Below are 23,940 nucleotides of genomic sequence, written 5' to 3'. Positions count from 1 at the left end.
ATTGAACACCTTCAAGAGTAAATTGGATGCTTATCTTGCTGGGATCCTATGACCCCAGCTGACTTCCTGTCCTTTGGGCAGGGGGCTGGACTCGATGATCTCCCGAGGTCCCTTATAGCCCTAAAGTCTATGAAATCTATGAAATCTGCTATTTGTAAAGTTATGTGTGCTGGCCATTCTGCAATATATCTATTAGCTCAGTTTTTATTTCTGGGTGATATTAAAGATGATGACAGTGATCTACAACAGTGATGCCCTATGAGTGGTATGGGACAGGTCTGAGAGCCAGATCCCGTACATGGGGTCAGTCTGAAGCTGAATTTTGGCTGTAGAGCTACCCAGTATGCTAACCCAACCCCACAGGCCATGATTTGGCCATAGAGTGACCCCTCACCCTGGATCAATCCTATAATCATCATCCCAGCCCAATGGCCTCCCCTTGGGTCTAGAAATTTGGCATTAGAGAACAGCAATTAATGCTACTACTGTACCCCAGCTCCCAAATTTCCAGACCTGTGTAGAGATCCAAGATCTGGATGACAGCTCCATGGGACAGATCTAATCTACAGGCCAGAGGCTGAGAACCACCAATTCATAAGTAGGGACCTACTCAAATTGTAATTCTGTGCATTTTACAGAAATCACAAAATCAAATGATGTCTGCGAAATCTGGGGAGAGGGGAACTGAATAAAAGTAAAATGCTGCCTCCCAAGTGGAAGTCAACAAACCTCATGGCTGCTGTGGCCCAGCTGTGCAGCCTGACAGAGGACAAGAGGGGAGGGAGAGCTGCCAGCATGAAGGGGAGCAGGCAAGATGGCTGCTGTCCCTGCCCCTGACTGGCTGAGAGGGCTGCCTGTCATATGGTCCCACCCATCTCAACAAAGCAGCAAAGACACCGGGTCACATAATGGACAGCCCTCAACCAATCAGTAGTGACAGGCAAGCCACTGGGTCCCTTGGCAGTGGCATGGGGGTGGAGGGAGGGCTTGCCATGATAAGCTCACAAAAATAGTGTCCAGCCCCATGACCTGCCAGTGAAATCGGTCGCCTGCTTCAATTTGCGTAGACCCCTATATATAACACCACTTAGTCTTTCAAACCAAGCTATTGGACAGGATCTCTGCCAAAAGTACTACTATGACAGTAAATATTAGGTGGGAGAATTGTTGCTTGCAGTCACAAGATTTGAACATCCCTGGGCAGGAGACACATTAATTTCTATGGAAGAGTCTAAGCTATGCAAGTTGATTCCTTTACAGTTTTATGTGAGTCTGAAAATACTGAGAAAGGATACAATGAACAATTGCTCTTGCAAGATTTGCACAACTACAAGAGTACTTAAGGTTTAATTTGTAAGTTGGGAATTCTGATAGTGATCAATAACTTGGTTTATTTGAAAAAATTCTTTATGTTCAGCCTGTGTGGACACTGTATGTACCCAAAACACTGATTTACTGATCTCTCTCAAGATGTATATTTACAACATAATATTAACTGTTTGTATTAAAACCTTACTAATGTACCTGACGGCAACATTTGACAATGACATCTGACATGCATACACCTAATACACATGATACACTGTATGAGATTGTCACCAGTTGTCTTTACCCAAACATCACTTTTTTATCTTCAGCATTTCATGCAAGTAAAGTCTTCAAATGGCATGCAGAAATGCAGGGGGCTTCTGCTCATGGAAGAGGCTAAGTCTTTGCTTACTCTGCTTGTGTCTGCTTGTATTCTCCATTCATACTTGAACAGGATCAGGCCAATTCTGCACTCATCTGCCTTATATTATAAGCAAGGACTTTCAGGCTCAAAGCCTTATAACATACCAGCAAGAGTCTAGAACAGTGGTTTACAACCTTTTCAGTCAGGTCACTCCTCCACCATTTTTTAAAATTTGGCAGCACCCACAGTTGAGAACCACTGTTGGTGCTGCCTCAATTTGGTGCTTCCCAAATGGGATTATTATACCCCTGGATAAAACACTGTCCACCTGGGAAGGGCTGTGGCATGTACATACACTCCTACTACGTTAAGGATGTGATCAGCCTGAAGCAGAAGCTGACTCATGCTGTGTAGGCCCACCCAGTCCAGACCAGAAACAGAGATGTGCAGGCAGCACTATCCCATGTACCTCTGTTTCTGGGATGACCACGGGAGGGGCTGAACTAGAAAGGGCTACAGCTGAGAAGCTCCACGTGCTTGAGGTTGATCACAGCCCTAATTCAGCTGGAATGTGTACAGGGCAGTTTTACCCAGTTGCTGCTGTGGCAGCAATGCCTGTATTGCAACACCCCTGAGGAGGTTTCATGGCACCTATGGCCAGGTGCCATGATATTCCAGTTCAGAACCAGTGGTCTAGACAACTGACATCAAAATCTATTTTGGGAATGAACAAATAAAGCTATTCCTTCTAAGCACTAATTAAAAATGCAAATAGCGATCCCTGGAAGAGCTGCATAGATAGTAGTACCAGAAAGGAATTTCACTCAACAATTCTATTGCCATTTTCTTTTCAGGCTATGCATTCAGTTTCCTTGAAGTAAAAGCAGTTCTAATTACCTTTATCAGTGCCATTATTCATTGTATGGAACATTATGTCCTTTTGAACAGCTGCACTGCTGTCCTCATGGGACTGAACATGATTTTCCTGTTTTAGCCCTCTTCTGACCAAAGTGAGTCGAACTGTTTGTCCTGTGTGACGCAAAACCTCTACTGCCTGCTGGTTGGTAAAACCCTGAAGATTTGTCCCATCCACCTGCATGATTAAAAGGAATCTATTAACCAGAAAGCCACCAGATAGAGAAAAATACATTAAAGTATTCTCTGCCTCCAAGGTAACTTGCAAGTCACAAAGCAAGGTCATGAAAGGGGTAGATAATGGAGAAAAAACACAATAGCTACTGTTGCATGGACTACACAAGACAGTTTTGGCTATAATATCGCACAATTATTATCATCATAACAGCAATGAAGGTAGCAGGGCTGTAAACAACAGCCAGTGTTTTTAATGTTTTGTTTCATATGCTGCTGGAAGCTAAAATAATGTATGCCTGATTTCTATATACTGATAGATGTTTGTATAACTGTCCACACCCTAGTGATCCTAACATCATTACTTATAGGTAGAAAATTTGAGGCAAGAGAGCTGAATATGGTCATCACTGGTGCTTATCTAATGAGGGTAGGTGATAAGGAAAGCAAAGGGAAACATTTCTTTTACTGTTCCATAAATATTTCTCTGTGTAAACAATATTTAAAAAATTTAAAATATCTTCTGTGCATATTAACTATTTAATCAGAGAATCACAGAAATCAAATGCAAGATATCTCACAACTTTCCCTTAGCCAGTCGAGAACTATTCATATAGTTAATCTATACTTGCTTATTCTAGTCCACAGTTTGAAGCAACTGCACTTCTATCTAGTCTGCTGTAAAGCTATTCTACCATCTAATAAACTTAATTTAATTTATCTCTCTGATACTCAGGCAAAGTATTCCTTTGCTCAGTTTTATTACTTCCAGAAATACACTCTTCCTCTTAAGCCCCAAATCATAACTTATTTCTATGTCTCCTTGGTGTGTTTATCCTTCAAGTCCTTGCAGAAATATCATATCCCTTTACCCTAGTACTTGTTTGGCCTGCCTATCTATACAGTACACATATTCCTTTATTTTAATCCTCCCTGCATGAAAAATCAATCCCTCCAGTCCCTTAATCATTTTTGCTGTCCTTCTCTGAACTTCTTCCAACTCTTCAGTGCTTGTCTAAATATAGTCTAAATAGAAAGTAATATAAAATGAGCTTGTACTATTAAACTTTTTCATGTTAAATTGAACCCTGTTATTTTTTCTTTTGTTCTTTCCTTTTTTTATGCCTCAAACTAACTCAGATCTTTCTGCAGTTGCAGATTCCAGAAAACTACTCAGATTTATTATATTTAGCTGTTTGTAACCCATATTTACATCACAGTAAAAACATATATATACACATACATACACACACGTATGCCCACATATAAATTAGCTTCCTTCTACTATTTGCTTTACATGGAGCTAAAAGGGTAGTTCTGATATCTCCAAGATAAAAATAATTTACGCATTTGAATCCCAAATCCTACTACCCAATATTTCCAATGAAGAATCTTGAGAAATTCTCCCACCTGTTACCCACAGTTTTGTTGTTATAAAAGGGTCTTTTCTTTCTCAGAGAAGCTAAGAAACTTGCAGTGGGGTATAATTTTAGGTCTCGTTGAAATTACTTAACAAGTATTTGCTTTCTATGAGACCTAATGAATAAGATCTCTGCTTTCACTGGGCATGCTAAGAACTCTCTATTGCTAAGAGAAAACAAAAGTGTCACTGATCACTTTTTTTTTTTAAGGAACAGAGCCCTATTTATAAAACAAGCACTATCAGAAAGACAGTGTTATAAAACATTTAAACAAAACAAAAGAGCCATCATTTCCCACTAAATCTTCATCTGTTTTGATCAGTGCTATAAAGTAAACCCAATATTCCAACCCCTCTACCCACCAAATTTGATTATATTTCACATACAAGTTCAAATATACTGACGTCCACTTACAGCTATAATTTGATCTCCAACATGGATTCTACCATCATGTTCAACAGCACTGCCTTTTGTAATACTTTTCACAAAGATACCTGAAGGCTCTGAGATTTAAAAACAATTTTATTATTTATTATTAAAGTTGTCTAAAAGATGTAATAATCTCCTACTCCCCCCCCCACCTCAAAGTAAAGTAAGTAAACATAACATAGACAAGAATTTCAGCCAATCAAACTTCCTCTCCCTTCTCTCCTGCCTTCCTTCATTAAGAGCAAAACTGGGTCATTTATAGTAAGCACTGAGCCTGGAAACCCAAAAAGCCAACTACTGATAAAGTCTGCCAGTCTGGGGAGCCAACTGTGACAGAAAAGTCAACATATTCCATCAAAATTTCCATGATACATAACTGCAAATTTGTTTGTTTTACTTCATGAGCAATTTCTGAGAGAGAGAGAAATATTTCATCTGAACTTCCAGCTAGTTCTCATTATAAACTAATTATGCTTGCAGATGCAAAAAAAAAAATACAAAAACAGCACTTTAAACTCAGCACACTCCCACACTGAACCCAGCACATGCCCAGAAGAGGCACTGCATTAGCTGGACCTGTCTCATCCAGCATATATATAGAATGCATCCAGCATATATATAGGTTGGGTGCTTTCATGGGGCTTTTTTGGTGCTTTTATCAAATAGCTGATTGAACCAGCTTTAGATTAAAGCTCCAAAAAGCCACGCTGAAGCACGCAATATATACAGATACTGTGGAGACAGGTCGAACTAATGGGCTGATTCTTTTGGTAAAGACTTTTTTTTTCCCACATCTGTCAGCAGCCTAAATGTCTTGCCATAGTTGCCTTAACTCATCCTGTAATACCTAAATAAGGCAAAAGGCAGCAATGGAGACCATGAGAACCAGAAAGGGTAGCAGAAGTATCCAGGATAAATACTGAAAGGGTGACAGTCCTCCAAAAGACAATTAATAGTTAACTAGTTATTGTGAGCAAGAATGTGAGAGTAAGAAGTCAGAACAGGGTTTAGGAAGGCAAAAGGTGTCAAATAGGGACTGGAGGGAGTTGGAGAAAGCAACAAAGATATATGGGGCTATACACTGGGTTTATTAGCTGGGGACAGTTCAGGGCTGTGCAGAGAGTATAGGATTAATGCTTATGCACCATCATATTCTCAAACATTTGAGAATGATGTATGAGGCACCCATAATTTCTACTATTATTATTTCTGTTGTAATAATAATAATGTATTATTTATTTTCTTTATATGGATCAGTCATACCATTTGGGATCATTTCTCTCAAATTCAGTTGAAATTATTACAAATATAACTGCTTCATGTGAGCATTAGATTTTTGTTTAATTTAGGCAGCCCAATTTCATTCGTAGTTACACCAGTAAATAAAGATGGAATAACCAAAACCAAGAGATAATCCAGATTTACTATATACATACATGATTAGGAGCAGAAATTGATTTAGTTTTTAAAAACAACAGGTAAAACTGTTTTCATTATTAACCTATTTGCTGCAGAAATGCAAAAAAAAAGTATTTACTTAAAAAAAAAAAAAAGAGCAGCCATCTACCTGAAAAATAGCTGCATCAATTTATTTCAGAATTTTTTTAAAGAAGGCTTATGCTATAGTTTGGCCAAGAATTATTTTTTTTAATTAATTCAATTTATAAGCCCTAAATATGGGGTTTGTAATGGAACATAGATCACATCTGTATCTCCCACTGCAAAGATTTCAATTCTTTTTTTATGACCATTAGAAAGTTTTCACTCATAGATGCATATACTAGAGCATAAGTCAAATTTGGAATGCATACTAGCTAGTCTATGCTGAAAACTTCAGGATTTAACATTACCTGAAGTTTTGTCTCCAATGTAACCAGCAATAGTTATTCCTAATCCTTGGATGTTTTTAGTCAGCTCCACATCAAATTTCTCACCATCTTCATAGCTATCAACAGTCGTCTCTGCCTAAAAAAAAAGTAATGACAGAGTAAAGCTTCTTAAATGCAACTTCATTCCATGATGTTAAGAACCAAGGACAAATGTCACAAACAAGCAATAACTTTTCTTCTGCTCCTGTCCTGGAATTCAGACAGTCATGTTACACAGATAATATTCCTCATCTGCTTGTTACTGGGATCCTGCCACCCACTTTTCTAATCTCCCTGATACGGGTCTACAGACTGAGGAATTACTCGCTGAATACTAAATGACCGGTAGACCTTTAAAAAAATTGAACATCAAATGTCTTGCACATGATTTATACAACAGATGCTTTACACACTTCAGTGTATAGAATGGAGTTATTCTAGAACTCCTCATTCAATCTGCTTTATGCAGATAACAAGAACCAATGTGCTAAATGTAAAATAACAAAGTATAAAGTTATATTTTTCTGCATTCACTTTTAAATAAGTGCCCAATAACTACTCAGATTTTTTTTTCTGCTATATGTGCCAAGTGTAAAACATAATGAAATCTTTTTCTATTGAAACAATTATGTTTCCTGTTTTTAGCAAGCCTTGAAATTTCTATTTTAGAAGGTAGCAATTATACTTCCAGCAGCTAAATAATGACAATCACCACTAACACCCACTACAGTCCTCTACATAAAAGAATGCTTTGAGTAACAAATCATTTATTTATTTCTAACGGAAGTGCTATGATTACAACCGGAGAATGCATATTAAATACCTACCTCAACAATAACTGCCTTAGTATTAAAGAAATCAACTTGGAAAACTTAACTTCATTGCATTCAAGTATATCATTTCCACAAATTGGCTTTTTTGCTGCTGTTCAAAATAAAAATTCATTGGCTGGTGTATCTCAGCAGAGTTCTATTGACTTTGGTAAGACTATGCTGAGGTACAGCAGCTGAGGGTATGACTTCATTCCTTTATTGGAATAAATGAACAGATTTCTAGATGTTTATGAGTATGAGAAGAACATCTAATTCTGCAGCTCCAAAGCACATCTGCCCATCATATTAGAGGGTTATTTGGACCAGAGATAATAATGGTCCAGGATTACAGCCTGATAATTGCTTGCATCTGCGTGAGCTGATGAATTTCTGAAGGACAGATCTTTCCTAGGGGACATAGTGAGGAGTGCCAGTTCACTGGCATCATCCTCACTTTTCGCCTGAAGAAGGTTCTCTGGTCAAACTCTAAGGGTTAAATGTTGTTATGCATTAGAGAGGGAGAAGGCTAACAGCATTATCAGCAGAGTTTCTCTGTCTGCACCTTCTCTAAAAAGAGAAATTTTGTGCAGGGATAGGCAGCTTTCCAAATACAGAATGACTTCTGTGAGAAGCTGTGTTGAAGGCATGAGAGAATATAACATGGGGAAAGGTGAGGAAGGAGGTAAAACGGGTTTTTTTCCATAATTTATTTGATAATAGAAAATACTAAAATAATTATGTTGTTTCAGAGCTGCAACCGTATCACATCACAACCAGAAAATCCTAAAGATAATCTGTTTTGATCCAGGAAGTCATGAGAATCAACTGCCCCTCTAAAATTTCTCTTTGAAGATAAACAAAATTTTCAAGTTCGTCATTCATCCCTCTCTATAATACATTTTCTGCACACAAACTTCCTCAGAAGCATCTCATTTCAGTATATTGCATTTTCCAAAAAATTTTAAAGGGATAACGTTCCAAGCTGGAACCAAGGATCAAATAAGTTTGTTTCTCTTTGGGGCTTGCATACATGATAAACAATAATTTCCTTCCCCAATTGTTTCAAGAAGACCTAGTATGCATATTAAGAGGAACCTGCTCATCCCAACCCACCAGTACTATTTCCTTACCTTGTTTGTCTTTTTGGGAACTATGAAATAATTAAGTTTTTGAGTAAGAAACTCTTAAATAAGAAAAACCATTTCAAGAGTTTGCTTCTAACCATTAATAAAACCACGTGGCTTGAAGTACTTTAAATAATTTGATATGCACAAGATTATCTCTAGACATAGTCACAGTAGCTAAAAATGACAATAATTTTTGAGTGCAAATAAGATATATTTTAGAAAAAAAAACGACCATTTCCTGTCTTTTATTTTATTCATCTACTTACATGTGTCAATTTGTGTGCTCATTATGGGATTGATTCTACCACACAAATATTAAGTTGTTTCGTAATTCACTACTGGGGAATGTTACAAAGCCAAAAAAAAGAATACTTGAATGTCCTATTTAAACTGCTGTTTAGAGTACAGGCATTCCTCGATTTATGCAAGTTCTGTATGTGCGAATTCACCCTCAAGCAATGATCCTTTTTATATCAAGAATAACTATATGCAAGGTAAATTCACCCTTATGCTGTTGGTGTAGTGGAAGCCCGCAGTCAGCTGCTTTGTGCAGTGCATTGTGAGAGTGACGCACACCAAAATATAGTCTCCTGTGTAGATCTGTGCTCCTTGCTTGTTATCTGCAACACATAGTTGCCATCCCCATTATGATACTGCCCTATGCTTGTGTGTACTGTCTGCTGTTGGTGAGTACCAAAATTGTCTTGTAAAAGTGGTAGAAATGGGTCTGGGGGTCAGTATAGTCAAGATCTTGGAATGTATCCCTTTTTGTTGCATTGTAAAGTGGGTTCCCTTTATGCAAACTCAAGTTATACCCCATTTTCCAGGAACACATATACCACATAAAGCGAGGGAATCCTGTACATATTGTAATACATCTACTACAGCATGCCTGTTGAAGAGGTGGTGATTTTCATTGCAACAACCAACTGGATAAGCAAATGGAACCTGGGAACTTGTTATAAATTAACAATCTATTTTACCTTTTTTCTATACAAACTCTTTGCTCCCCTGACACACTTTCATGATTTTAAGAGGGAATCAGTTAGGCATATGGATGGTCCTGGAGGCATCTGTAGACAGGTTTGCTTCTCAGGAAAGAGTGAAAGCAGTAGAGAAAAGTTGCAGTGTCGGAGCATCAGAGGAAAAATAAGGGGAGCAGCTGGCTGAATGGCTGGCATTTGGCTAGCAAATGAAGCTGTGCCAGGTGACCTAGGAAAGGACCTGCAGCTGTATGCCAGCTGGCATAGGAAAGGGTTGTCTGATGGAAGGTTGTGACAATCTGGAGATAAAAAGTTTGCCTGGGGAGGAAGAGGAGAGGCCGGCAGGGAAAAGCGCTGCAGATCCAGCTGGCGCAGCCAACAGAAAGGGTTGGAAAACACTGGGAGTTGTTGCAGCACCTGATCTTTCAGCTGTTCCCAAAACACTTCTGAAATTATTTGCATTGTACATGTGCCTTCAAACTTGGATTCTAAAAGTCCACTATGAACAAACTTCCCCAACTGTAAGGGGGATCCTTCCTTTTGCTTTTAGAATCCAGCTTTTCATGTATACAGGCTGAAAACATGCCGGTTGTTGAAATATTGGTTCTTCAAAAACTAAATGTAAAGCTATCCAATTTCTGGAAAACATTTAACATATCTTACACATTTTGTTTCCATTTACCTGTTTCTCAGCCACGGATGTTGGTATAGGGGTGCCTGGTGGGACTGCTGGCGGAGGTGGTTCCTCCATGGGACCTCTTGCAATGACCAGCTTCACTCGATTTCCACACTGTCTCAGAACTTGGGCCACTTGCTCACTACTCATGCCACTCAGATCTGTATCACCAATTTTCAGAATATGGTCTCCACTGCATAACCTTCCATGCTAGATGAGCAAGTAACCAACCAGACATAACAGTAATTAAAAATACTAGCAAGTGCTCTTTCCCCTTTCCTAAACGTATGAGCTGGAAGTCATGTGTGGGTTAGTTGTTTTAAAATGTGAGAGCTGTGTGACTATGTGACTATAATTTTCTAATATCAGACCATATTTTAGCAGAGGGGGAAAGCATACACTCAATGTGAGACAAGTATGGCTTCATGTGTACCTAGCAATGTTTAGAACAAAAGAAGACATTCACTTGTACATGCAAAATCTGTGAAATTATGCAGCCTGCTTCCCCATATTTAGCACTTGCATGCACAGATGGGAATTTTCGCTTTGAAGTATCCATTTACACCACAACTGTGTGAAGATATGACCAAACACAAATGCATACATACCCTTCTTTAAACACCTGGTCCTTGGGCTTAATCATAATTTTAAAACAAAATAAATGTCTCATTTACTGTGGTATCTGTTAAGATTACACTGCTCTTAAGGCATTTTTTAATTTAGTCTCTTATTGCTTTCATTTTGAAATTCAAAAATACGTCATATGAATTTAGTCCCCGTTAAAAGTATTAAAATGGCACACATCTCAGGGAGTTGTTCGTAGCAGTGCAAGCTTCTAAACACTACCCCGTCTCTGTGCCTCAATGTTGTCCTGCACAGTCTGTTTTTGTTAGTCAAAAGAATAGTAATTCTCCACACCCACTCAGTCACTGACTGTTACAGACACTTCTCCCTGGGAGCATCTACATGAGACACTAGTATGCAGTAGCGCTGCTGGGCACTAACAGTGCAGTGATATTGCACAGTAGTAACGAGCTACTGCACAGTAGCATTGGGAAAAAACTGCAGCAATGGTGCTGTACAGTAACGCTGTAACTCCGCATTAATTTAGTAACTGCTTTTATGCAAGTACTAAATGACTACGCAGTAACAACTACACAGTCGGCCACTCGTGTAGATGCAGCCCCTAGGGAAATAGACTGAGATCACCAAATTCGGATACAAAATTTTGGACACTTTGTTTTGAATTGGAACTGATGAAAGACTGTTTCTTAATACGAAATACTCATCAGCACACAGCAGGAATGGTACTAGGTAACAGAGGAAATGGCTTAGAAGCCAAATTCTGTTTTTGGTATAGAGCCTTAATCAGGATAATTCCATAATCTCTATTATACTATCATTGCTTTCTTTCGGCCTAGGTGGAAGAAAATTATTGTTCCTTCATGTTACACTGACAGACTTACATAAACTTTATACACTATGGTAAACAGTAAACGAGAAGTTGCTAGAATTAATTTACCTGATCAGCTACTCCTCCAGGAAGGATGGTTTTAACTATCACTCCTGTTGACTTTCCTCCCACTATCCCAAATCCCAGACCTGATCCATCATTCACCAATTCAATAGTTTCCACGTGTTGCCAGTGGACCTGAAAAGAATAAATATAACCTTGCAAAACATTAAACTAATGACTCACACATATTATAACTTGTCACACGCTAAGTGGATATTGGGTGCCTGTAATTACAGTGCATTGGAACAGACTCAATTAATCGAGTCTGCTGGAGAGTGCAAATAAGCATACTCCAGCAGCCCCCGCATTTTGTGTATTCAGTATGCCTGTGCTTCAAAATGGCAGCAGGGGTGCTTTAACTAAAGCTCATTGAATAAGATTTTAGTTAAAGCATCTCCACCACCATTTTGAAGTACGGGACTCAAAATACACGAGATGCTGCAGGCACTTTTAGATACAGCAACTCTCAGAGCCCTCTAATTAAAGCACCTCCCGCCATCCATCCCCAGAGCACGTATAAAGATGCCCCTTATTTCTAGAACAGTAGGATTAAAAGAATGATGAAGAGCTGCCATTGTTCTATTATCACTAGCCCAACTGAAATGGCAATGGACATTTCACAAGATACATTATTCATTCAATAGGTTAAATTTCCCCACTATGTATCTTCTCAATTAATTAGTTTACAGATCAATTTCTTAAGGGTCCTGATCAGCTGTGGGTGCCTTCAGGTCCCAGTAGGAATACTCAGCATCGATCGGGATTAGTGGTAGCATTTACTAGGGCAGGATAACTGTGACTGCTACCTTGGGATGTTTGGAGGGGTTAAGGCAGCAGCATCCAGAAGTCAACAATGCCCCTGTATGTAGCAGTTCCCCCATATGCCTGGCTGCATTATTATGGCTGCATTATTATGCTTCTAAGAATCAAGAGACTCTACATCTCCTCTAATGTAAGTTTATGGAAATCATGTGAGTGCACTGAAAAAGCCACTGTAAGCCCCAGATTTCAGCTGCAACTAAAAGAAGAACTGCAAGGATGCCTGATTTAGGGAGCAGTTTGACTCCATTTCCAGAGCAGCCTGGCAGCTATTCTAAATGGGGCACACAGGCTATACCTCAAAAGTGAACATTCATCAACTAGAAATGGCAATAATAGATTATGCCAGCCAGCCAAGCCTCCACCTCAAAATTCCCCTACCCCAGAAAGGGACATGGTGAAATGCAGAAACTGGCTACACAAATTGGCTAAGCTAGCTCTCTGAACCCTAAGGAGTCCCCCACACCAGACCTCTTCCCAACAAAGAAAATCCAGCAGCTTTCTACTCCTCTGCCTATGGAAGCACAAGCCAGAAAACTCCTACATATCTCATGTCTGCTAATTAAAAAAATAGGGAATGCAAAGTACTATTTAATTGACGTAAAACATAACTATAACACTATGTGGCACTAGGCATGTTCAACCCAAACTGAGGAATGAAAGTCTCTTCAATACTACTTTAAATAACTGCACCCAGAATTGTCCCGTAAGTGGTAGATAGGCTCCCCAGCTATGGCACACTGTCTGTTACTGACAGGATAAGCCTGGAATAATTCCTGCTTAATAACTTTTGCCCAGGCTGGATATTGCAATGAAAAAGTCAGTACTCTGTAATAATATTGGTTTTTATCAGGTTTTTGGAATGGGTATTGTATGACTATACGGGTTTAGCTTAATAGAGGCCTTTAAAGAAAAAAGCAATCAGGAAAGAAAAATATAGCTCAAGGAAAACCGCTTTTCCATATACCCTTAAGGGTTATTAAGAGAGAACATCAGAATTAGAAAAGGCCCAAGCACATAGAAAGTTCAAATAAATTATGACAAGTTTAAATAGAAACGATCCCTCCAGGGAGTAGTTCTGGAGAGTTAGACCAATAAGTGGACACCCACTGGAGATATCTAAAGAAAGTAAGTATAAATTATGATCAGGAGATAGGAAACATTTTAGGTAAGGCTATTTTGAAATCCTTTTTTTACTAAATAGTTTATTCTTATTGTTAAAATAAACAATATTTTGTCTTAAAGCAGTTTGATTAATGGCTGTCTGAAATAGTACTGGTTACAACCACAGGTGTCCAAATTTAGTTAGCCCTTCAAGGCATTATTAGATAATATACAGAGTACTGTAACACTCCTCTCCTTCCTCCCAGAGCTATTTGCCATGTCTGCAGTGTGCATCTTAGGCTGGCCTCCTCAGTTACCTACAGACTCGCAGTTGACTTCCTTTTTTACTGGAGGACTGTCATCCTTGTATCAAGGGACGGCTGCCAACCGTAACCCTAGCTCAACCCAGGGGTGGGAGAACTGCTGTATCTATGTTCTTATGTTCCCCATACAAAAAAAGTAGTGAGGAGGGAGAGGAAATTCTGCTTACTGCTACTTCAAAAGGAACTTTAAATACTAGGATTTAGGTGAGGCAGACTTAAAGGCTAAGAATTCTGCTCATAGAAAGGAGGGGCATATCCTTGAGCCTCCTGGGCAAGGCTGAACAGTTTCTTTTATGTTTTGAAGGGGTGAAACAGGTTGATAAAGGAAGATAACAGGTGTGGGATACACAGATGGCACACACTACTATATATTGTATGCACATACCCCTGCTGAACTGAAAATGCACTGCCCTTTTATTTGAGATGCACTCACCGGGTTAGAATGGGCTGAGACTGTGCTAGCAGCAGATGGAGATCGGGAAACTACAGGACTGATGAGCTGAGGGAATGAGCCCCTGGCCACAACTAGCTGGACATTATCTTTCGCTTTCTGTAGGATGCTGATAGCCTGCTGATGTGTAATTGTCTGATCAAGGGCTTGTCCATTAATAGCAAGGATTTGATCGGCTTCCTTCAGCCTTCCATCTCTGCCACATGCATATAAATAGAGAAGAAGAAACACAAACCACAAACAGCAAAAAGTGTTGCCACAGAAATTACAGTATTTTGACAATTTTCCAGAAATTTTTATTATCCCGTTTTCTATTTCCCCACTTTTTAATCTTTCCCTGCAGTTTTGCTCCAAGGAGCTACTGTGGCACCCTGGTGATCAGCTCCCTTTGAAGCTAATCCCACTGCCACTCTCTCATGCCTACTACCCCCCAGCTAGCTCCCTTCTTCCTGCACCCCCATCCGAGACTAAGCATGTTAGATCTCAGCTGCTCCCAACCATAGCCTGGGAACTTATGTTTATTCTTGACTTTGAGTCTCTTGCTTAACAGACCAAGCACTCTTCTTTGTTCAGAGCAAAAGTTCTGAATATTCATCAAACCATGCAGTGGAACATACTTTCATCAACATATTAAGAAAACTAATTTTGTTTCCAGAAAATGAGAGAGGGAAAAAAGAGAGAGGATGATAAAACAGATCCATTTTAAATGGAAAACTAGTATAAATTATAAAAATGATGCATCATTTCCTAGCAAAAGAAGCACTTCTGTACAGTCATATACTGAGCCTTTCCCAGACCAACTTCAAAGGAAGAAGTCTATATGGATAACTTGTCCACAGCATTCTTCATTTCTTCTATTAGATTCACACAAGCAAAGGCTCTGGAAATCACACTTTTAAAAAATGTAAATGACAATTACAAATTGTCACAAAAACAAGTTTCCCCACATGATGCACTTCTAGGTTCAGCTCTCCTAGCTCAGGGGCCAAAATAGTCAGGAGTGACCACGTAAAACACTTTCTAGCCTCAATCCAGAATATTTGGTTTGGAAATCTGGAATGCCTTTGCTGACTATAGGAAGATTTATTACTCCTAGGGCTCCTTAAATTTATGAAACCCACTGCAGTAGTTGAAAAGTTCTGTCCCTAATAAAGCCATCCTGGAATTGACAAATGATTTGTTCTCTTTGTAAATCAACTATGACAGTGAAAATATGTCTCAGCTTCTCTATTTGAACAAACCAGCATAGGACTGTTGTAGAGAAAAGCAATTTGAAAAAGGAACTGCTGTGAGAAAAATTGCTGTGATATAGAGAAAAAGCGAGTTTTACTGAATTTAACTCTAGTACACATACTCTCTACTTCATTAAGTGATGATGGTGTTTAGACAAAAAAATGCATGAGAGTATATAGGTTTTGCATAAGACTTTGGGTTTTGCTGGGGGGTGCCTGCAGACATAAAAACAAAACGAAACAAACAATGGCACTTTAATTTAAACTCAGCACATTCCTGCGCCAAGGCCTGTGAGTGCCCAGAAGAGGCAGTGTACTACTTCAACCCAGCGCTGCAGCGTCTGTAAAGATTAGGCGCTTTAGTGGGGCTTTTTGGCACTTTCATCTAATAGCTAATTGAATCAACTTTAGCTAAAAGTGTCAAAAAGCCCTGTTGAAGCATCTGATCTTTACAGATGCCACAAAGCTGGATTGAAGTAACGCTCTGCTTCTGTCAAAGCATTTGGGGGAGGGGGGGGGGGGGGAGGGAGGGGGTTAATGTCTGCAGGCAGAGATCTATCGTGTAAAACCAAAATAGCAATGGATCGTGGATGCTGAGCACCTGCTAATTTTTTCGGTGGGTGCTTGAGCCTCTGCATAAGAGTCAAAGCACATGGCACTGGCAGGTGAGAAGATACTCTGCAAGACATCATACAGCCCCTACATATTTAGAGATGACATTCATATGGAAGATCAATAGCCCAGATCAGTACATACGACTGAGCCAAAGGCATGGCACAGAACAGACCAGATGAACCCAGATGCAAAGCTATCTGGGGCAGATAAGGGGAGCAGAACACACAAATTCTTTTAAATTGTTCCCTTCTATTTAGCTGTAGGTACCTGAGCGTGGCCTATCTAGTTCCCATGGTAGGAGTCTTTTTTTCTCCTGTTCAGTCATGACTTGTGGAATCAGGATTGAAGCTTAAAGGATATTTTCAGCACACTTATTGCTGAATTTCACGTAAGAACATCTAGAAGCACTTGGTTAATTCCAATGTTTTTTCACTAGCGTACACATTTTAGGTTAAGCATTGCTTGAAGCTGTGAAACCTAGAGAGCCATTCTGAGATGAATACTTTTGCTCAGTGAAACCTACCTATCAGGCTACTTTGTGCTAGTCAAAGTAAGGCAGGCATCAGAATCAAGATCTACAGCAACAATGGCTTCTTCAATACAACATTTAAAAAACTACTCTTCCTTTCACGGAGATTAACAATATTCCTGATACTATAATTGGGAACATTATCAGCAAGTAAGGTCAGAATCAATTCCTGCATCTGGAAAAATACAATATTTTAAAAGATTAGACCAGTCATCAGATGCAGCTCGCTCCAATGCAATAAATTAATATTAACTTTACATTTACAATTTAAAGTTTTTGTTTAACTTGTCTGCTTTTCAGTTGAGACAGAAATGTCTTAGACTTCAGAATCTGCAAGAATAAACCCTGGTACCATGACAATGACAAGCCCGCAAAATAATCCCCCAAACCAAATTACATCGTTATGTAGTGTTCACATGTTATGTTACGCAATATTTTATAATAATGTGTTAATCTATCAGTGTTCTTACCTATGTGCCACACTTCCCTCTTGAATCTCCTGCACAAATATTCCCAGTTCCCCTCTGTTTTCACTCTTCAGTCCCACAACACTAAAGCCCAAGCCGCCACTTAGAGGTTTAACAAGATCTATGGTCTCAACGAGGCGACCCTGTTCCGGAAACCAAACAAACAAGACACACACATTAAACACTGAAAAACCTGCTGAATCATTTTAAACACAACTACACACAAAACTGTAATATTGTAATCAAACTGAGACTTCATACGAGTCAATAAATGAATAATTTATCATTATGAAAAGTTATCTACCTACTTATAGGCCAAACAAAAGCTGACACATCTCAAGGATTTCAGGGAGAGCAATATAAATTATTACAGTCCTGGAAAAGATTAGAAGAAGTTAAATATATAGTTTGGCTTAACGGTGACTAAAGGAGGACATGACACCTGTAAGTTCTTCAAAGTTTCATAGTTGGTAGGGTCAGAAGAGACCTGAGCAGATCATAAAGTTCGACCCCCTGCCATGGCAGGAAAGAGTACTGGGGTCAAACGACCCCAGCAAGGTGATTGTCTAGCCTTGTCTTAAACACCCCCAAGATAGGAGCCAGCACCACTTCGCTTAGAAGTTGGTTCCAGATCCTACCTGCCCTGACAGTGAAGTAGCGCCTCCTGATGTCTAATCTAAATTTACCCTCTGCCAGCTTGTGATTGTTATTTCTAGTCACTCCTGGTAGCTCGGGGAAACAGGGACTCCCTCAATGCCTGCTGGTTCCCCCTGACTAGTTTGTAACAGGCCACTAGATGCCCCCCCTCAGCCTTCTCTTGTGGAGGCTGAACAGGTTCAGGTCCCGTAGCCTGTCTTCATAAGGCCTGCCCTGCTGTCCCCTGATCACGCGAGTGGCCCTCCTCTGGACCCTCTCCATGCTGTCCACATCCCTCTTGAAGTGCAGCGCCCAGAACTGGATGCAGTACTCCAACTGTGGCCTGACCAGCGTCACATGGAGGGGGAGGATCACCTCCTTAGACCTGCTCGAGATGCATCTGTGGATGCATGACAAGGTACGATTGGTCTTCCTGACTGCATCCCCACACTGCCAGCCCATGTTCATCTTGGCATCAATGACAACTCCAAGATCCTCTTCTGCCTCTGCACTGACGAGAAGGGAGTTCCCCAACCTGTAGGTATGCTGCTGGTTCTTCCACCCCAGGTGCATCACCTTGCACTTGTCAGTGTTGAATCCCATCCTATTCTCATCCGCCCACCCCTGTAACCTGTCTAGGTCTGATTGTAGCCTACTGCTTCCTTCTAGCATGCCCACATTCCCCCACATCAAATTTGAACAGGGTGCTTTTTACTCCCTTGCCCAAGTCAGTGATGAAGATGTTGAACAGTGCAGGCCTAATGACCGAGCCCTGGGGGACCCCACTGCCCACATCCCTCCGGGTCGAAAATGACCCATCCACCACCACTCTCTGGGTGCGGCCCTCCAGCCAGTTGGTGACCCATTTGACTGTGTAGGTGTCAACATCACAGTCCCCCAGTTTTTTTTAATGAGAACGGGGTGAGAGAGTATCGAAGGCCTTCTGAAAGTCCAGAAAGACTATGTCCACTGCTACCCCTGCATCTAAGGATTTGGTGACCTGGTCATAGAAGGCCACCAGGCTGGTCTGATAGGACCTGGCTCTAATGAACCCATGTTGGTTGCCCCTAAGCATAATCTCCCCTGCTGGCCCCTCGTGGATATGCGCCAGAATAATTCTCTCAAAAGCTTACCCAGGATCAAGGTAAGACTAACTGGCCTACAGTTTCTTGGGTCCTCCTTCCTTCCCTTTTTGAAGACAGGAACCACACTGGCCCTCTTCCAGTCCTCTGGCACCACACCACAGCATCACGAGTGCTCGTAAAACCATGCCAGGGGTCCTGCAATGACCTCAGCTAATTCCCTTAGCACTCTGGGGTGGAGATTGTCCGGACCAGCTGATTTAAATACATCCAGTCCCTCCAGACGTTCCCTGAATAGATCCTCACTGACCCTTGGCCTAGGTGCACCTCCCATGGGGCCCGAGGGGGACCCAGTGGGGAGGCTGATCCGGTCCCTGCTCAGGAAAATGAAGGCAAAGAAGTCATTAAATAGGTTAGCTTTGTCGTTTGGTGTGACGACCAAATTTCCCAGCATGTCTTGCAAGGGCCCCACATTACTCAGTACCATCTTTTTGCACCCTGTGTATTAAAAAAAGAATTTCTTGTTGTCCTTGATCCGGGAAGCTTGTCCCAGTTCCATCTCTGCCTTGGCCTTCCTAACTACCACCCTGCATCCCCGAGCAACTGCAGTATAATCCTCCCTGGTGACGGCCCCTCCCTTCCATTGGGTGTGCGCCTCCCTTTTAGCTAGGAGACATTCCCGGATGCTTTTGGTGAGCCATGGGGGCTTTTGCGCCCTCCTGCTCCCTTTGCTCTGTGTTGGGATTACCTCCCTTTGGGCTTTTTGAAGAACAAAAAGCAATTATGGGACATAACTAGGATTAATGGGATGAAATTAGGTGGGGAAAGGGAGGGAAACTCTTAGGTGATCAGGAAACAATTCCTGATTGTCCATTAGACTGTGAAAATCTTCCTAGGAAGGTGATATAGAACCTCTCACCTGAGCCTTTTAAAAGTAAAATGGAAAAGGACCGGGAAATTTTCAGGACCAAATACTGCCCCAGATTTCATGTGGTCAACCTAACAAAAGTCAATGGAAGTATGGACAGACTTTTGTTTACTATAAGAAATTATCCTGCAGTTACAGGGTGTGGACAAGGTGATCTTAGAGGGTTTTTTCATCTCTAATTTCCAGTTCTATAATACATTACAGGCTGTATAAAATGTAACACCTTTTAATATTTATTGCTAAGTGCTCCACAAACACAGATGTTAATGCATTAGGAAAACAAATAGGTATAAATTCCAGAGTGCAAGTGTTAACCATAATAATCCACCCTTCATCCATGAAACAGCAGTCCTGCACATAGGATCACAGGGTCATCCAGTCCAGCCTACTGTTAAAGGTAGAATAATCCCTGACTAAATCACCCCAGCTAAGGCTAAGTACAGACATTCAAAGAGCTCTAGGCAGACTTAAACTATCTTATGTGGGTTTCTCTAAGTGGACTAGGTTAGTTTAGGAGAGAACAGAACACAAGTGCACCCACTGGCAGAGGGACACGTAGGATGACTGCACTGGCTGAGGCCAGCAGGTTGGGGGGATCTCCTGCATGCCTCCCAGCCTGCCAGAGACTGGAGGGCAGCTGAATGCAGTTGTGTGACAGGACCCCTCTGACTGGCTGCTGGGCACACACCTCTAATTCACTATTAGCTGCAGTGGGGGGGGGGAAGGGAACTGAGGCATCTGTTGCACAGACCTGGCTCTGGCTGCCAGAGAGGGGAGCTAGCACAGATTCCCTGAACACCTCTCTTCACCCCCTACCCTGGTCTGCTTGTGGCTGGGGAGAGATTCTACGCTAGCTCAACTCTTTGATAGCCTGGTGGAGGCAGGGCCCACTGTACACTTGCCCAGAGCAATCAAGCATGGCATTGCTCCAACACAGTTCCGGGGGGGATGCCAACAGACAGTGACCTAACATGAATCAATAGGGGTCTGGTACAGAAGTTCAATAGGTTGATCTAACCTAAACCAATTAAGTCTGATACCACACTGATACCACCATTTTTAAACTAGTCTATGTGCCCCAAATTTCTATTTTGTTACAGGTACAGACCGGTTTCCAATCACTTATACTGGTTTATGTGAAATGCCTGTACCTGGCCTAAGTATCTGTCTGAAAATGCTAGTTGCTCTTGAAAATGTTCAGTGATGAAGATTCCACAACTTCCCTACAGAGCCTGTTTCAATGCTTGACCACCCTCTAATGAAAAGGTTCTTCCTAACCTTTAACCTAAATATACCCTGCTGCAGTTTGAGGCCATTGCTCCTAGTCCTGATCCCTAGCGCCATACAGAAATGTCTATCTCCCTCCTCTTTATAATCACCCTTCAGGTATTTGAAGACTGATTCAGCCATGGTTTCAGGTTTGAACCCAAAAGCTTGCTTAATAATTGTTTTCCAACTATTTAAGTTGGTCTAATAAAAGATATCAGATTCACCCAAAGAACCTTGTCTGCCTGAATACATAAATCATCCTCTCCTCCCAGTGCCAAAGCTCAAGCTGTAACCCCATCACGACCCCTGACAAACTGACAGCAGCTTTTGGCTGAGTAATGAATATGGCAGAAGCTGCGATGGTGTTTTAGTTATGGAGTTGAGAGGAGAAAGCAAGTGACACTACGAACTGGACTCTGCCCCTCTTGCACGGATGCTGGAATGTAGCACAGTCCTTACCAGCAGTTACAGAATCCCCATGCCTATGCCAGTGTGGAAATCACCTTCCTTAATTAAAAAATGCACCTCTATTTTGATGTCTAATTTCTGAGGGAAAGGTGCAAGTCACATGCAAGTAATTTTGGCACTTCCCTTGTCTTGACAAAGAAGGGCAAGAACTATTTAGCAACTCCAATGAGCCATTATTCGTGGTTACAAATCATTAAACACGTAACAATGAAATACTATTCTTGAACATGTTATCTTCTTACCTGTGACATATTTCTAATCATTAGCTCCACATCATCACTAGAGGATTTTCCATTAATCTGAGGAGTAGCAGATCTCACTGAGGCATCTAGAACATTAGCTGGGCTGCCATTCTGCTGGGCCAGTAAATACGATTCATTATGTGGCAATGAACCCACACTAGCACCATGATGGAGGAGCTGTGGAAATGCACCAGCTGAATGGATGGTAGGTGCAACATTTACCTGAGGATGAATCACAACATCAGAATAAAATTGTATAATGTAGAGAAACTATCACTGCTGATAAATAGCCCCATGATTAAGACTGTCATAACAAAAAAAACAAAAAACATAACTATAGTGCACAATATAACTGGAACCGTGAAAACATATGAGTAAAAGTCATGGCAACATAATTTGCACAAATTGTCTGTAGCCTATCTAAACCATATTTCTTAGTGTGTTAGTGTAAATACCCAGAGTAGCTCTAGCACTGCTATAATGGTGAGCAAAGAACAGTTGTTTTCAGTGCACCAGAGCTTTCTAAAGCAAATAGCACTCGCTCTTTAAAAAAAGCTGCATTTCACTTGGGGAAGAAAGAAACCTCATCAGCTAAGTAGAAAGTAAGTCACTGATCTAATCTTTCATATCTCCATAGAGCAAGACTGTCAATCTCTGTTATCCTTGCCATCAGGTCAGGTGTAATTTAAAATTGGTAGGTAGTGTGTCAGAATCCCAACTCTGTTCTGAAAAATCATAATCACAGGTAGCAACTTTATCATCTACCCTGATTTTGTGTGTTCTGCTCCCCAAAGCAGAAGAGAACAGCCACAGTCCCTACCCATCTTGTCCTTGGTCAGTATCAAATTCCTCTTCTTTATGCCCAAGTGGAGCGATGTTGAGCAGGATGGGCAGCCTACAGCACCTATCAGATCAGCTGAGGGCCCAAGCCTAGCCAGTAGCACCTTGTAAGTCAGATGAGGGCCTACACAGTCCATTCAGCAGGAGCCTCTACGGTAACACCCACGGTTCCAGGTCACCTTAGAAATACAGCAGATCCGAGCCCCAGGTGCCAGGGCAGAGGTTCCTGCTGAGTCGGTTGCAGCTTCTGCAACAGGAATCTCTGTCAGAGAGAAAAGAGGAAGGCCATGGGCAAGCATTCATTTCTAGCACGAAGAATTTTGGTGAAATTCTTAGTGCTAGAAAAACAGCCCAGCAGTCAGAGCATACGTGTGTATGCCCCCTGATTGGAGAGCTACGCAGGTGAGCTCTCCTACCAGAAGGCACTGGACAGCTGTTCCATGGGTCATCTCCACCTTAAGGGATTCCACTGATTGACAACTTGTCCTCTCCCCTTCCTGGGAAGGGGGTAGGCTGTCAACAGGCAGTTGGCAGCCGCTGAAAACCATAAGCTGCTATAAACAGTCCAAGAAGGATTCCAACCCCAGGAGAATGCCCCCTCTCCCTTGGGTCCCACTATAACAAAATATTCCCCACTACATGCAGTCTGGATGCAGCTGAAGAGGAGCCCAACCATGCAGTATGTGACCTATTTGCAGCACCACACACCACACATTCAGGCATTCTCTACGCTGTTACTTTGCAGTGTGGAGGTGGGATTTGACCCTGGGAGATCCCAGAGTCAAAAAAACCTGCGTGGCACAAAAGCCAGGTGGCACACGTGGCAGCAGCACGTGTCACCCAAAACTGGAGCCTGGCTGGCCAGAGCCACTTTCCATCTGCTAGCAGGCTCCCAACTGCAGAAGTACCACAGCTGCAGCTTCCCTGGCCCCCAGAACCCCAAGTAAGGCTGCTGGGGCCAGCACAATTGCTGGCCCCAGCCTCCCTTACCCCACCAAGGATAACTTGCTGCATGCCAGCAGACACATGGCACAGGTGTTCCCCAAGGTATACCACTGCTTCTCATTCCTGGGGAAACAAACCAGGTCATTGAGCGAAGAGAATAAACAGATAAGAGATGGGGGCCAGGATAACGCTGGGACTAGGGGGTCAGTACACACATCCTCAGGAGGCCTCAAATGCCTCTACACAAACGCTCGTAGTATGGGAAACAAGCAGGAGGAACTCACCCTCCTGCTGGCTGACACCAGCCCGGACATAGTGGGGATTACAGAAACGTGGTGAGACGCAACGCATGATTGGGCGGTGAATGTCAAGGGCTATAGGCTGTACAGGAGGGACA

General features: G+C 41.5%; 1 protein-coding gene across 1 annotated transcript in view; it reads right to left on the bottom strand.

The window, feature by feature from the left end:
• Positions 1 to 23,940, bottom strand: part of MPDZ (multiple PDZ domain crumbs cell polarity complex component) — a 138,323-nt gene that overhangs the window by 83,038 nt on the left and 31,345 nt on the right. Inside the window, exons 4-11 of the mRNA XM_019554872.1 lie at positions 21,759 to 21,980; positions 17,137 to 17,276; positions 14,273 to 14,486; positions 11,600 to 11,728; positions 10,084 to 10,287; positions 6,462 to 6,576; positions 4,597 to 4,685; positions 2,570 to 2,765 (exon numbers count right to left, since the gene is read on the bottom strand). Coding sequence (XP_019410417.1) covers positions 2,570 to 2,765; positions 4,597 to 4,685; positions 6,462 to 6,576; positions 10,084 to 10,287; positions 11,600 to 11,728; positions 14,273 to 14,486; positions 17,137 to 17,276; positions 21,759 to 21,980 — 1,309 coding nt within the window. The remainder of the gene's footprint in view (positions 1 to 2,569; positions 2,766 to 4,596; positions 4,686 to 6,461; positions 6,577 to 10,083; positions 10,288 to 11,599; positions 11,729 to 14,272; positions 14,487 to 17,136; positions 17,277 to 21,758; positions 21,981 to 23,940) is intronic.

Source organism: Crocodylus porosus, unplaced genomic scaffold (assembly GCF_001723895.1).
Source record: "Crocodylus porosus isolate Cpor-Errol unplaced genomic scaffold, CroPor_comp1, whole genome shotgun sequence".
NCBI lineage: Eukaryota > Metazoa > Chordata > Crocodylia > Crocodylidae > Crocodylus > Crocodylus porosus.
This window is presented reverse-complemented; position numbering and strand designations above follow the sequence as displayed.